At 48.2% G+C, this 14,481-nt stretch overlaps 1 protein-coding gene across 3 annotated transcripts in view; it reads left to right on the forward strand.

The window, feature by feature from the left end:
- STEAP3 (STEAP3 metalloreductase) overlaps positions 1-14,481 on the forward strand; it is a 46,126-nt gene that overhangs the window by 20,922 nt on the left and 10,723 nt on the right. For all 3 annotated transcript variants that reach the window (XM_081575848.1, XM_081575849.1, XM_081575850.1), the window contains 2 exons: positions 2,846-3,345; positions 4,991-5,518. In XM_081575848.1, coding sequence (XP_081431974.1) covers positions 2,846-3,345; positions 4,991-5,518 — 1,028 coding nt within the window. The remainder of the gene's footprint in view (positions 1-2,845; positions 3,346-4,990; positions 5,519-14,481) is intronic.

Below are 14,481 nucleotides of genomic sequence, written 5' to 3' on the forward strand. Positions count from 1 at the left end.
TGTATTGTCCCTGATCTTAGAGGAAAAGCTTTCAGCTTCTCACCATTGAGTATGATGTTACATGTGAGCTTGTCATATATGGCATTTATTATACTGAAGTACATTCCTAATTCTGTATCTAACTTGAGAGTTTTTATCATGAAAGAATGTTCATTTTTATTAAAGTTTTTTTCTGCATCTATTGAGATGATCATATTAATTTCATCCCTCATTCTTTCATTATGGCATATCACATTTAATGGTTTGCCTATGTTGAACCATCCTGGCATCCCAAGGATAAATCCCACTTTGATCATGGTGTAGGATCCTTTTAATGTGCTGCTGAATTCAGTTTCATAGTGTTTCATTGAGGATTTTTGCATCTATGTTCATCAGGGATATTGGCCTGTAATTTCCTTTTCTTGTAGTGTCCTTATCTGGCTTTGGTATCAGAGTAATGATAGCATCATAAAATGAGCTTGGAAGTGTTTCTTTCTCTTCAGTTTTTTTGAAGAGTGAGGAAAGTTAGCATTAACTTTGTCAGGAAATCTCTGGAAGAATTCACCAGTGAAGCCATCCAGTCCTAGGCCTTTCTTTGTTGGGAGAGGCTTTGGGGTTTTTTTGGTTTTTTGCTTATTAATTTATTTTAAAATAGTCACAATAAATCCATTTTATTTTAAAATAGTGAGATATTTTCATGAAAATGATATTTTCCAAAACAAAAAGTAATGCAAACAGAGGCATTGTTTTATATTTTTTAATATCTCCTTAAGGGCGGGCTTAATATGAAAGAGCTGGCTTCTCATGTTTCTGCATTCAGTGTGGGGCAATATTTGGTTGAAATGTATGAAGAAAATCCAGCCTCACAGAGACATGTAGTTAGGAAAGGGAGGAGTGTCTTAGTAACTTCTTTAGATCATTATAGATATTCTTCTTTGATTCAACATCTATCTAGTCAGCTAAGTCAGAGAGTTTTTTAAATCACTGATTCAATCCCTTACTCATTACTGGCCTGTTCAGATTTTTTATTTCATCATGAGTCAGTCTTGGTAGATAGTACGTTTTTAGGAATTTATCCATTTCTTTGGTGTTCTCCAATTTGTTGTCATATAATTGCCCTTAATAGTCTCTTATGATCTTTTGTATTTCTGTGGTATCAGTTATAATATCTCTTTCTTTTTTATCTTTTTTTTTTTCTTTAGTGAATCTAGCTAAAGGTTTGTCAATTTTATCTTTTCAGAACACCAGGTCTTCACTGATTTTTTCTATTGCTTTTCTAGCTTTTATTTCAATTATTTCCACTCTGATCTTTATTATTTCCTTCCTTCTGTTAACTTCAGACTTTGTTGTTCTTTTTCTAGTTCCCTGAGATGTAAATTAAGTTGTTTGAGATCTTTCTTTTTTCTTCATTTTGGCATTACGCTATACTTTCCTCTTAGAGCTGCTTTTGCTTCACTTCATACTTTTTGGTATGTTATACTTCCATTTTTGCTTGCTTCAGATAGTTTTTTTGTTTTAATTTCTCTTTTGATTTCTTCTTTGGCTCATTGGTCATTCAGGAGTATGTTAATTTCCACATATTTGTGAATTTTCTAATTTTTCTCCTGCTACTGATTTCTAGTTTCATACCATTGTGAAAATACTTGATGAGATTTCAGCTTTTTAAAATTGTTAAGATGTGTTTTATGACCTAACATATGCTCTGTCCTGGAGGATGTTCTGTGACATGTGAGGAGAATGTCTATTGTGCTGCTGTTGGATAGAATGTTCTCTATATATTTGTTGGGTTTATTTGGTCTAAAGTATAGTTCAAGTTCAATGTTTCTATGCTGACTTTTTTTTTGTCTGATCCATCCATTATTGAAAGTGGGATAGTGAAGGCCCCTACTGTTATTGTTGCTATTTTCCCTTTGGGTATATTAATATTTGCTTTATGTATTTAGGTGTTCTCTCTACCATAATTTTAAATTAATGATGAGTTTAAATCATATTTGGAGAGCTCTTTCACGATTAAACTTGCGATGTGACATTGGTCATTACTGGTGACAAAGCTGCAGATAGGCCAGTACTACTGTGTTGCTGCTTTACATTCATACCGAAGAAAATAGCAACTTACAGCTAGAAATTGGTGACAATTAAAACAAATAACTTTCCCACCCAAGTTTACTGTAAATTTGTAGCCCAAATTCATGGGCCCAATCTTAGGTCCCATTCACTGTCAAGTCCCACTCCACTCCTACCCTCAGAGAGTAGAATTCTGGTATTCATTCATTCGTTCAGTAAGCACTGAACACCAGCGCTGTGCCAGGCCTTGTGATAAATGGTGAGATCCACAGTCAAATAAGATGAGGTCACTACCTTTAAGCTTCTCACTGTCTACTTGAAGAAGAGCATCAGAGATACCATTCCAAAATGCAGAATGTAAACAAGCACAGGAACATGTTGTCTACCCTTCCTGGTAATCCGATAAACCCAATGATGCTGAGGTTGGGGTCACTCCTGGATAGTAACAATGGCTATTACATAATGCTTTTGAAAAGACATGCATAGCATTGATCATAGAAATTCCATACCCTTCTTTCTGAGCACTCTCACTCTCACAAATTTGTACCAAGGAAATAATTCAGGACAAAGGACAGAGTGGAACGCAGAGGTCCTTCCCTCTCCCTTTCTGGAATCTGTGAGCTCCTGAGGAAGGGGCTGGGACTTATTCAGCTTGTGCCCCCATGCTGGCACATGTTAACACTGAAATGCCTGTTGGGTGAATGTTGGACCATCATGCAGTTCTGATGGACAAGAGAGGGAGCTGGTAGGAGGGGCAGTCCACAAGCCCTCTGGCTGACCAACTTCCTGTTTTCTCTTCTAGCCACCAGAACATCAGGAAAGATGGACAAGCCGCTCATCAGCCACCACCTGGTGGACAGTGATGGCAGCCTTGCTGAGGCCCCCAGTGAGGTTCCCAACGTGGGCATCCTGGGCAGCGGGGACTTTGCCCGCTCCCTGGCCACCCGCCTGGTGGGCTCCGGCTTCAGTGTGGTGGTGGGGAGCCGCAACCCCAAACGCATGGCTGGGCTGTTTCCCTCAGCAGCGCGAGTGACTTTCCAGGAGGAGGCAGTGGGCTCCCCGGAGGTCATCTTCGTGGCTATGTTCCGGGAACACTACTCCACACTGTGTGGCCTCAGTGACCAGCTGGCTGGCAAGATCCTGGTGGACGTGAGCAACCCCACAGAGCAGGAGCACCTTCAGCACCATGAGTCCAATGCTGAGTACCTGGCCTCCCTTTTCCCCACCTGCACAGTGGTCAAGGCCTTCAATGTCATCTCTGCCTGGACCCTGCAGTCTGGTCCAAGGGATGGAAATAGGCAGGTAAGTGCTGGAGGAATGCCAGTCATCATAGTAAATGTAAATGGCTACCTTTCACTGAAGACCCTTGGTGTACCAGGCACTTCGTGTACGGTATCTCAGCTCATCTCACATGACTGCAAAGTTCCATGTCACAGAGTAGGGAAGTGTGGTGCAGAGTTGTTAATGAGTTTACTTAGACCAAGTCCCATGGCTTGGTGAGCTGGGGTTTGAACTGGAAACCCACGTTCTTCTATGGTAATTTGATTTCCAAGAAAATAAGGAGGAAAAGGTTGATGGCTTTCTTTTTACTGTCTGGAGTCAAGAAGAAGAGAGATTTTGCTTTTAGGAATGGACTTAGAAAGAAGAACCTGTGCCAGGTCCTGAGGAAGTAGGCAAGTCCCAAACTTTATCTCATTTATTCCAAGAACTGAGTAGATTTCTCAGAGTAGTTAAGAGCAGGTTTTTCTGGAAGTGGAAGATGGCTCCAGAAAATAGCCATTGCTGCATACAGTTGTTGGCAAGAGGGGCTCTAACCAAAACAAGATGGTTTTTCATGTCAAGAGGCCACCTGCACTTTCCTGGAGGAAGGATGCCAGGCTCCACATGTGTATGAGACCTCTTCCAATGAGTCCAGATGGCTCAGTCCTGTTCCAGATGGCTCCTCTGCCAACTCAATGCCAGGCTGTGGGAGAGCCCACAGGTACCCAGCGCCTCTAACTGGAGGGTCCTCTTTACAGCCTGCATCTTGGGACTCTCATATATGGACAGGCAAGGGACAGTGGCTGAATGTAGAATAGCAGGGCCTGGAGGGAGCAGAACCAGCAGCTGGCTGGAGAAGCCTTTGAGGTCAGCCTTGGCCTTGGCCCTACCTCATGTCGTCAGGCACAGAAAGGGCATTCCTTCTGAGGCACAGAAGTGAGAATTGATGTTCCCAAACTTCAGTTTCCTCACCTGAAAAATGTGGACAATAGTACCTACTTTCAGGCTTGTGGCAACACTGAGGGATCACCCATGTTAAGCCTGGCACATAGTAGTTCCTGAGTCAGTGTTGGTAGAGCAGCTGACCACAGCAGTGTCAGCAAGACACACGGAGTGTTTGGGATCAGAGGACACCAGTGGACCTGGGGGCTCACAGAGCAATGGGCTACAAGGCCGGGGCTGGCTTGTGGAATGCCTTGTGTGTTGGCTGAGAGCTGTAAGGGGCAAGAGGACTTGGTCAAAGAGGACACTTGTGGACTGAGGATGGAGCTGCAGCCACAGCAGCGCGTTCTAGGCCATATGCAGAGCCCAATTGCTGAGCGACCCTTAGGGCAGGCCAGAGTCCTCGAGGCACCTATTCCAAGGGCTCCTGGGGGCTGCCTAGATGGGTGTTTTGCTTGTGGATGCTGATGGCTATGAGCTGGGTGAGACGCTCACTGTTGAATGAGTGTTGGCCATTATCCTTGAGTAGTGGGCATTGCTGAGTCAGAGACTGGGAGACCACAGGGAGCCAAGGAAAGGCCTCTGGCCTGGGAGTCAGGGCCACCTTCTGCTCCAGCTGTACCTTACCAGGCAGCTTGCTGGGCCTCAGTTTCCTCAGCTACTTAGTGAGGAGTTTGGCCAGGAGGCTCTCTGAGGCCCTACCCAGGGACCCCATCTGACGCCTCCCACCTCCCTCTCCCCACAGGTGCCCATCTGCAGTGACCAGCCAGAAGCCAAGCGCACTGTCTTGGAGATGGTGCAGGCCATGGGCTTCACCCCTGTGGACATGGGGTCCCTGGCCTCAGCCCGGGAGGTGGAGGCCATGCCCCTGCGCCTCTTCCCAGGCTGGAAAGTGCCCGCTCTCCTGGCCCTGGGGCTCTTCATCTTCTTCTATGCCTACAACTTTGTCCGGGACGTGCTGGAGCCCTATGTGCAGGAGGGCAAGGACAAGTTCTACAGGCTCCCCGTGCTGGTGGTCAACACAACACTCCCCTGCGTAGCCTACGTGCTGCTGTCGCTGGTGTATCTGCCCGGCGTGCTGGCAGCTGCCCTGCAGTTGCGCCGCGGCACCAAGTACCAACGCTTCCCCGACTGGCTGGACCACTGGCTGCAGCACCGCAAGCAGATCGGCCTGCTCAGTTTCTTCTGCGCTGCCCTGCACGCACTCTACAGTCTCTGCTTGCCGCTGCGCCGCTCCCACCGCTACGACTTGGTCAACCTGGCCGTCAAGCAGGTACGGCCCTCAGGAGCTGTCTCCTGCCAATCACGGTGCTGGGTGTGCCCATAGGTACAATCCACCACTTGTAATCTGCCAATTCTTCCCACTGGCACAGCAGTAAAGAATCTGCCTGCCAATGCAGGAGAGATGCGGGTTTGATCCCTGGGTTGGGAAGATCCCCTGGAGGAGGGAATGGCAGCCCACTCCAGTAGTCTTGCCTGAAGAATCCCTTGGACAGAGGAGCCTGGTGGGCTACACTGATGGCAACTCCATCCCTCTAGGTTCTCAGGCTGAAAACCCAGTGTCGTCCTCGACCACCTTATGTATCACATGTCTATAACAGTAATTCTTTGTACTCCAGCTTCAAAATAGGCCTTCAGTACCTTTGCAGGGGTTGCAAAGTGTCAGACATGACTGAGCACACTCAGCACACTTCTGCCAGATGGGGCCATGTCCACATCCTGCTGTCCAAGATTTTGAGTATCAGTGAACAAAGCATCCAAGTCTCTATGCTCCCAAGCCAGGGAGACTTAAAGTGTAGCTATAAGTTACAGAGGGTATTTAGAAGGTAGTTATCACTAATGAGGGCTTCCAAGGTGGCACAGTTGTAAAGAATCTGCCTGACAATGCAGGAGATGTGGGTTCGATCCCTGGGTTGGGAAGATCTCCTGGAGGAGGGAATGGCACCCCACTCCAGTATTCTTGCCTGGAGAATCCCATGGACAGAGGAGCATGGCGGGCTACGTACATGGGGTCGCAAAGAGTCAGATATAACTGAGCACATATGCCTATCACTAAGGAGGAAAAGAAAACTGGGGAGAAGGGTGGGGTGCAATTTTAAAGGGTGGTATAGGAGGCCTTGCTGAGTAGGTGATATGTGAGCACAGGTCAGAAGGAGAGGAGCTGCCTGGCACCTTTGAGGAATAGCAAGGAGGACCTCTTGGTGGAGCCCAGGGAGGCAGTGGTGGGTGAGGCCTGGGAGGCTGAAGCCACACTAGAGAGGCCTTGAAGGCCAAGGAAGGGCTTTGGCCTTAGACTCTGAGCCAACAAAAGGTTTTGAGTAGAGGATTGATGATCCATCCGGGGTTTTAATTGGCTCACTCTGCTGCCAGGTGGAGAACATAGAAGATCTTCTAACTTGATCAGATGAAGATGCTGAGAGACCAGTTAGGAGGCTGTTGCAGGAACCCTGACGAGAGGCGATGGAGGCTTGGAATGGGGTAGGGGCAGCAGAGGGGCAAGAAGGTACTGAAGGCATATTTTGAAGGCCAAGTACACAGGATTGCTGTAATAGATTTGGGATAGATGAGGTGCTCAGGTTCTCAGCCTGAGTACCTAGGGGGATGGAGTTACCATCATCTGAGATGGGGAAGGCTGCAGAAATATGTTTGGGGGGCGGGGAGGCACAGGAATTATGCATTTAGGAAAGCCAGATGGTGCTCTTTTGCCATCAGGATTCCTGGGAATGCAGAGCCTTCGGGCCAAACCAGATAGCACCACAGGCAGCCTCCCTTGGCACCTGTACCCACAGAAATAGGCCCCCTAGATGCTTCCTCCTGGTTTACAAACTCACAGGGCCTGATTCTGACTCCAGAGTTCAGGTCTGCAAACAACACCGCTTTTCTTTATTTTCCCTATCCTGCTTGATTCTACCTCTAGCCCTCAGCCTCTGGCCTGGTGTGTGGATCCTACACACTCCAAGATACTTAAGTCATCCAGTGAGACCCTTCTCATCTACCCCTGGTTCCAGCTGCAGTTTTGTTCTTGCTTGGGAAGCAGGGATCCTACTGAGGTTGTGCCTTCCCCAGGTACATCTGCCTGCAGCTATCCCCTCAGAGGCCTGGCCACTTCACAGAACAGGACTGTGGAGGCAAGGTGGGGCCACTTCCTGGGAACCACAGACCTCAGCCCCTACTCACTTGGGTTCCTGCTTCCCTGCTTGCAGCTTCTCAAATGCCCTTGTCCTTCCCCACCCATGGATACCTGGCATTATTGCATCTGTAGGCTTGGGCTTTCATAAGAGAAAGTTGGAACCTAGACTTCAGGTGAAAAAGCAAGACACCTGCTGGCAACAAGAGAGAAAGGGAAAGATAATGGTCACACACTCTTTAAAAAGAGCTTACTGTGTTCAAAGTAGCATTCTAAGAGCTTTACATACCCAGCGTGAATTCATTTAGCCCTTATCTCTATACAGCAGATGCTGTACTACCCTTATTTTACAGGTGATAAAACTGAGGCAGAGAGAGTTTAAGTTACTTGGCCAAAGTCACACAGCCAGTAAGGGGCTGAGGTGGGATGCAGATCCAGCCATTCTCTTCCAGATCCTGTTCATGCCCATGAAATTTTTACAGGGAAAACAAGTCCAAATTACCAGTTGAGTAAGTGATCCCAGAGCTCATTCATTCACTGAGTTCTACTCTACCAGGCCCTAAAGCCACAGGATGAAATAAGACAGTCTCGTCCTCCCCTTAGCTGGCATGGGGTGGCGTGTGGCCTGCAAGCCAGAACCCTGGACTCTTGTGTTCTAGCATCGCTGATGGGAACAAAGAGCTTGACCTTGAGCAAGTCATAGCCCCTCCTTGGTTCTCAGTGCCCTGATGTAGATGGAGGGCTTACCCAGTGCTAGTGGTTTTGATGCTCTCTGATATTCTCCCACTGGGCAGGAGGTCCTGCATAGCTCCTCGGGGTATGGCACAGTGCTTGCTGCCCAGGAGGTGGCAGGTCTGGGTGGCAGGTACTTCAGGCAGCGGGTAGGGAAGAAGGTGATGTCCCCTTCCCACCAGAGCATAAGGCAAACCCCTGGCTGCCCCTTCCCCTGCTTACCCTTTGACTGCCACTCTCCAGATTCGCCACCCTGCAAAGGCTCTTTGTTTTTGTTTTTAATTCATTCATTTATTTATTTTTGGCTGTGCTGGGTCTTTGTTGTTGCGTGAGCTTTCTCTAGGTGAGGCAAGCAGGGGCTACTCTTTGTTGCCATGTCCAGACTTCTCATTGCAGTGGCTTCTCTGGTTGCTGAGCACATGCTTTAGGCGCACGGGTTCAGCAGTGGGTGATGTGTGGGCTCTAGGGAGCTCCGTTTTCAGTAGTTGTCACTTATGGGCCCTAGAGCTCATGGGCTTCAGTAGTGGCTTGCAGGCTCTAGAGTGTGGGCTCAGTAGCTATGGCACATGGGCTTCTTTGCTCTGCAGCATGTGTAATCTACCGGACCAGGGATCAAACCCGTCTCCCCTGTCTCACAGGCAGATTCTTATCCACTGTGCCACCAGGGAAGTCCCCAAGGCTCTTCTTGATATTATGTTAATATAGTTTTGCCATGATGCAAACACCAAGGCACAGAGGGGCAAGTACAAGGTCATTTTCCCTGAGTTTCAAAGCCCTGTAAGGCTGCAGGCCCCAGTGGAGGTTGCCAGGCAACCATCACTCCCACAGGATGGAATCAGAGACAGATAGCAAAGTCAAGCGAGGGGGCCGAACCTTGTTCTGCAGTGTTCTGTAGGGCAGAGCCAGAGCTGCTGTGGGTATGTCGGTGGGGTGGTGGGGGGTGGGGAGGGTGCGGGCAGTTAACAGCAGAGCAGCCCAGAAGTAGGATGCACACCCAAGAAGTGATGAGTTGCTTGAACCTGGAGGTTCAGATACTGGATAGTCTTGTGGGTCAACCATGCCCTCAGGCTCCAAGACTGGGCATCTGAGGTTGTTCTGCATTCAGCCCCTAACAGCAGGGCTCTGGGGGCAGTTTGTGACCTGTGACTTTCCCAGTCTGCCCTTGGGCTGCCCTCTCAGGGCCTGCAGGAGGCAGGCACTCACCACCTTGGCTGCCCCACTGGAGGGAAGGGAGCACGCTAGCCTGGGCACAGGACACACAGGTTTCCTTTAACCCCAAGTCCATAGAATTGGAGATGCAGCTGTACACCAGCTGCAGAGAAGACCTCTGAGACCATGTTTATCGATAGTATTAATAGTATTACCAACAGTAGCTAGTACTTTCTGGTTTACCTCTATGGTAAATCATATTTTATTTACTAGTGCTTTCTGATTTACTTCTATGGCGCCTTAAAAATATTTTAAGATCAAAATTAATATCAAAGAAAATGTTTTATGCACACACTGTCTTCTTCCTCTCACCCCAAATCTAGTCTAAGCTGTCAGAGAGAACTGTCTAGATCTCACATCTGACCATGTCACTGCTCAAAAGCATTCAGTGACTCAGGATAAGGACAGACCCTTCACAATGCATCTGGGCTCTGTCCTCAGCTTCATCTCCCCAATGCTTCTTTGACATGTCACACTCAGGTCCCATACTGTCCTCTGAATGGGCAGAGCTTATTCCTCCAGCTTGGACACCCCAACCTGGGACATCTTGGCAGTCTGACAAACTCTTATTCCTCCTTCAAAACCCAACCTCTATTAAGCCTCTGCAGCCACTCTCCCATTCCCCATTCCCACCTCTGTAATCTGTTGTGTTTTGTCCACCATTGCTATGATATTTCTTTTGCCTCACTGTGTAATCACTCATTTACATGTCTGCCCAACCTAGATTTCCATGACTGGGTGGGTCTTCCACCCCTTGAGGTCCATGGTTCCTAACACAAAGTCCTAGTGCATGTTCACTGAGTGACTGTTAACTTGGTCACCATGAAGCTAACACCAGGCATCTCTTAAGAGAAGTCTGGGTAGAGCTTGGGGAAAGAACTAGTCTAACTTCCCAGCTGCCATTAAGACCAACAGCACCAGCCATTTATTATATTAATCATCTACTATGTGCCAGTCACATGCTTCTCACTTCACAAACATCATCCATTTAGTCATTGCAATAACAGAGAGAGGTGCTGGTACTCCAGAAAGTGACTGCCTGGATCTCATGACTGCCCCCCAGCAGCAGAGCCAGTATTGGAACCCAGGCCTTGGGACAGCGAAGCCATTCTCACCAGCACCCTAGACTGACCCTTGTCCTGTCTTACCATATTCTCCGGGTTTGACTGGAGGTCAGCATCACCCTCTTGCCAACCACCACACACTCTTGGGACATGGTGAGCCTTCTGGGTCTCCTGTCCCTGAGCCCTTCTGCCTCTAACCTGAAACCCACAGGGAAAGGAAACGTCATGCGTGGATGCCAACATTCCATCTCTTGTTGATGAGCACTGTCCTTATCGTCTCAAGATGGCCAGCTTGATTAGCTCTGAACATGGGAGAATCCCTAGGGGAGTGGAGAGCTATTGAATCTATGTCCCGGTTAGCCGTGTGTGACCCTGGTCACTGGGAGCCCTGAGAACAGCACTATGGTTGGATGAGACCCCCACGGCCTACTATCCAGATGCTCACACAGGTTCCTTACCACCCATTACTTCCCTGCCCGCTTCACCCAACCCCTTCCCAGCATCACTGCTGAGTGGAAATATTAGGAAAAAACCAAGGCATTTTGCAAGCAAATGTGGTGTGAGTCATCATCCAGACTCTTGACTTGTGACATTAACTGCCTAATCTTACCAAAATGCAGAAGGGAGTGACTAATGAAGTACATCTGAAGAACAAACAACTCAGAACACGGGGATGACTTACAAGCGGCAGTCGCTAGTCCTGGGAAGGTGTGAGTAAGCCTCCACCAGGCTCAGGTAGGAGGGAGACCTCCCAGCCCCCTTCAGGGTAATATCCGGCCCCGCCTTCCCTAGCTAGTGATGACATTTGTTTGGTAAGGGAGCAAAATTCTAGGATTTTAGACATGAGCTCTTCCTGCTCTGTCAGTGGAGAAACGGAGGCCCAGAGCTGGAGTTGCCCTGAGTCTCACAGGACTCGTGGTCAGGATGAGAACCTGGGTCTCCAGACTCCTGGTCCTGTCGTGGCTTAATGACACCAGCGAGAGCCAGCCTTCCCTGAAATAGAATAGAGTCCATCGTTTTTCACAAATTGCAGGAAAAGTACTCAATGGATGACATTTGCTCAGTTTCTTTCAACTTTTTCTCATAAGCTTTTCAACCATTTTTGCTCAGCCCACTAGATTCATTTTTATTATTACATCTTCTAGCTGCACTTGGGTTATTTTTTTTCCCTCTGCTGAAATGCTGCTGCTGCTAAGTCACTTCAGTCGTGTCCGACTCTGTGCGACTCCATAGACGGCAGCCCACCAGGCTCCGCCATCCCTGGGATTCTCCAGGCAAGACTACTGGAGTGGGTTGCCATTTCCTTCTCCAATGCATGAAAGTGAAAAGTGAAAGTGAAGTTGCTCAGTCGTGTCCAACTCTTAGTGACCCCATGGACTGCAGCCTACCAGGCTCCTCCGTCCGTGGGATTTTCCAGGCAAGAGTACTAGAGTGGGGTGCCATTGCCTTCTCCATCTGCTGAAATAGTTTCTCAAAAACCTGACTGACTCTGTTTTGCAAAGCAGAGATGTGCCTGCTAAAGCCCGGTCATATTTCCTAAGGGAAATGCTGTTCCTTGTCCTGTGGGTAGAACTGAAGCACCAGCATTTCCCAGTGTTCTGAGAGAACACCTTGACTTCCGGGAACTCTGCTACCTGGTCTAGTTGGGAAATGACAGTTTTAATGGAAGGATCTGTCAGTCCAGCTTGGAGGGGGCTCAGGTGCATGGGTACTCCCTGTGGGGAGGAAGGGAGTAGACACCTCTGGTCCTGCAGTGGCTCGTCAATGGGTGCATCCCTGGAGTTCAGTAGGGGATCTGGAACTCTGTGAGGGCAGGTGTCTTTGCTCTCTGTGGCCCAGGGCCTAGCACACAGTTCAGTTCAGTTCAGTTCAGTTCAATTGCTCAGTCATGTTCAACTCTTTGTGACCCCATGGACTGCAGCACACCAGGCTTCCCTGTCCATCACCAACTCCCAGAGCTTACTCAAACTCATGTCCATCAAGTCAGTGATGCCATCCAATCATCTCATCCCCTGTCATCCCCTTCTCTTCCCACCTTTGATCTTTCCCAGCATCAGGGTCTTTTCAAATGAGTCAGTTCTTCACATCAGGTGGCCAAAGTATTGGAGTTTCAGCTTCAGCATCAGTCCTTCCAGTGAATACTCTGGACTGATTTCCTTTAGAATTGACTGATTGGATCTCCTTGCTGTCCAAGGGACTCTCAAGAGTCTTCTCCAACACCACAGTACAAAAGCATCAATTCTTCGGTGCTCAGCCTTCTTTATGGACCAACTCTCACATCCATACATGACTACTGGAAAAGCCATAGCTTTGACTAGATGGACGTTTGTTGGCAATGTAATGTCTCCACTTTTTAATATGCTGTCTAGGTTGGTCATAGCCTTTCTTCCAAGGAGCAAGCATCTTTTAATTTCATGGCTGCAATCGCCATCTACAGTGATTTTGGAGTCCAAGAAAATAAAGCCTGTCATTGTTTCCATTGTTTCCCCATCTATTTGCCATGAAGTGATAGGACCAGATGCCATGATCTTAGTTTTCTGAATGTTGAGCTTTAAGCCATCTGTTTTACTCTCCTCTTTCACTTTCATCAAGAAGCTCTTTAGTTCTTCTCTTTCTGCCATAAGGGTGGTGCCATCTGCATATCTGAGGTTATTGATATTTCTCCCGGCAATCTTGATTCCAGCTTGTGCTTCATCCAGCCTGGCATTTCACATGATGTACTCTGCATATAAGTTAAATAAGCAGGGTGACAATATACAGCCTTGACGTACTCCTTTCCTGATTTGGAACCAGTCTGTTGTTCCATGTACAGTTCTAACTCTTGCTGCTTGACATGCATACAGATTTCTCAGGAGGCAGGTCAGGTGGTCTGTTATTCCCATCTCTTGAAGAATTTTCCACAGTTTGTTGTGGAAAAGGCTGTCAAAGGCTGCCTTTGACAGGCTGACTGTCAAAGGCTTTGGCGTAGTCAAAGCAGAAGTAGATGTTTTTCTGGCACTTTCTTGCTTTTTTGATGATCCAATCGATGTTGGCACAGTAGGTGCTTCTTAAGTGCTCATGGGTCTGCTTGGTGAGTGGATCTCGGCCTCTGCTGTGTAGCAGTGGTTGATGTCATGGCAGTCTGAGTGTGGGTTGGAAAAGAACTTCCAGACACAGAGCATTTCAGATGGGAATGAGTTTATTAAGAACAAAGAGTTGAGGTAATGTGGGGGCTGTGAGCACAGTGGGCCAACCTCCTGACAGACCAGGGAGAGCTGACGGACGCTGTTAGAACAGCTGGTCGGCTCAAGGGAGAGCTGATACTTTACATGGGTTGGTAGCCAATTTTTATGGCCTCAAGACAAAGAAAATTCCTGCTGGAAGGGTGGCATTAGGTGATTGGTTTGGGTGCAATAAGGTGAGTACCAGGGGGAAGGGGTTGGGAGGAGGGGCATTTTTGCCTAATTTGGAGTCAGGAATCTGGCCAGTAAGGATCAGGGTGGGTTTTGGCAATGATTACAATGAGGCTCAGTCAGTTCCAGAGGTGAACTTGGATCTGGGCTCTGCATCAAATGCCTCACACCTGTGACCTTGGTATGGGACTCCACAGTTGAGTCAAAGCTATATTCCTCAGACAGAAATGAGGAGCTGGATGGGAAGATGGGAGCTGGAGGCTAGTTAGGAAATGTTGAGGGGTTTGGTGTCTGTGTGTGTCTGGAGTATGAACCAGTGATGGGGGCAGCTTGGGGGACCAAGGGTCCAGGGTGAGACATGCTGGGAGGGGAGGTGGGCAGCAGGGGCAGCAGCCCGCCTAGCTGATGGGATTCTGAGCTCGGAGAGCTCCTCGCTCCTCTGGGGGACTTGGGCACCCGAAAACCTTGAGAGATGGTCATGTTTGGAGGTTCTTTGTGTCTTATCAAATTCTCTGGCTCCTTACTCTTGGCTCATGCAACTGTTCTGGTTGACTGGCCCCAGGCAAATTTGTGAAAGCTGTGGGGAGGGAGCCATGTCTTCGGAGCCCGCTGCCTGGCTCCTAATCTCAGCTCTGCCATCTCCTGAGGTGTGTGTGACCACGGCAAGGTAACTTAATCTCTGTGCCTCGTTTCCCTCATCTGAAAAACGGGG

This window comes from Giraffa tippelskirchi, chromosome 3, assembly GCF_054371585.1.
Source record: "Giraffa tippelskirchi isolate mGirTip1 chromosome 3, T2T-mGirTip1v1.2.pri, whole genome shotgun sequence".
Lineage (NCBI taxonomy): Eukaryota > Metazoa > Chordata > Mammalia > Artiodactyla > Giraffidae > Giraffa > Giraffa tippelskirchi.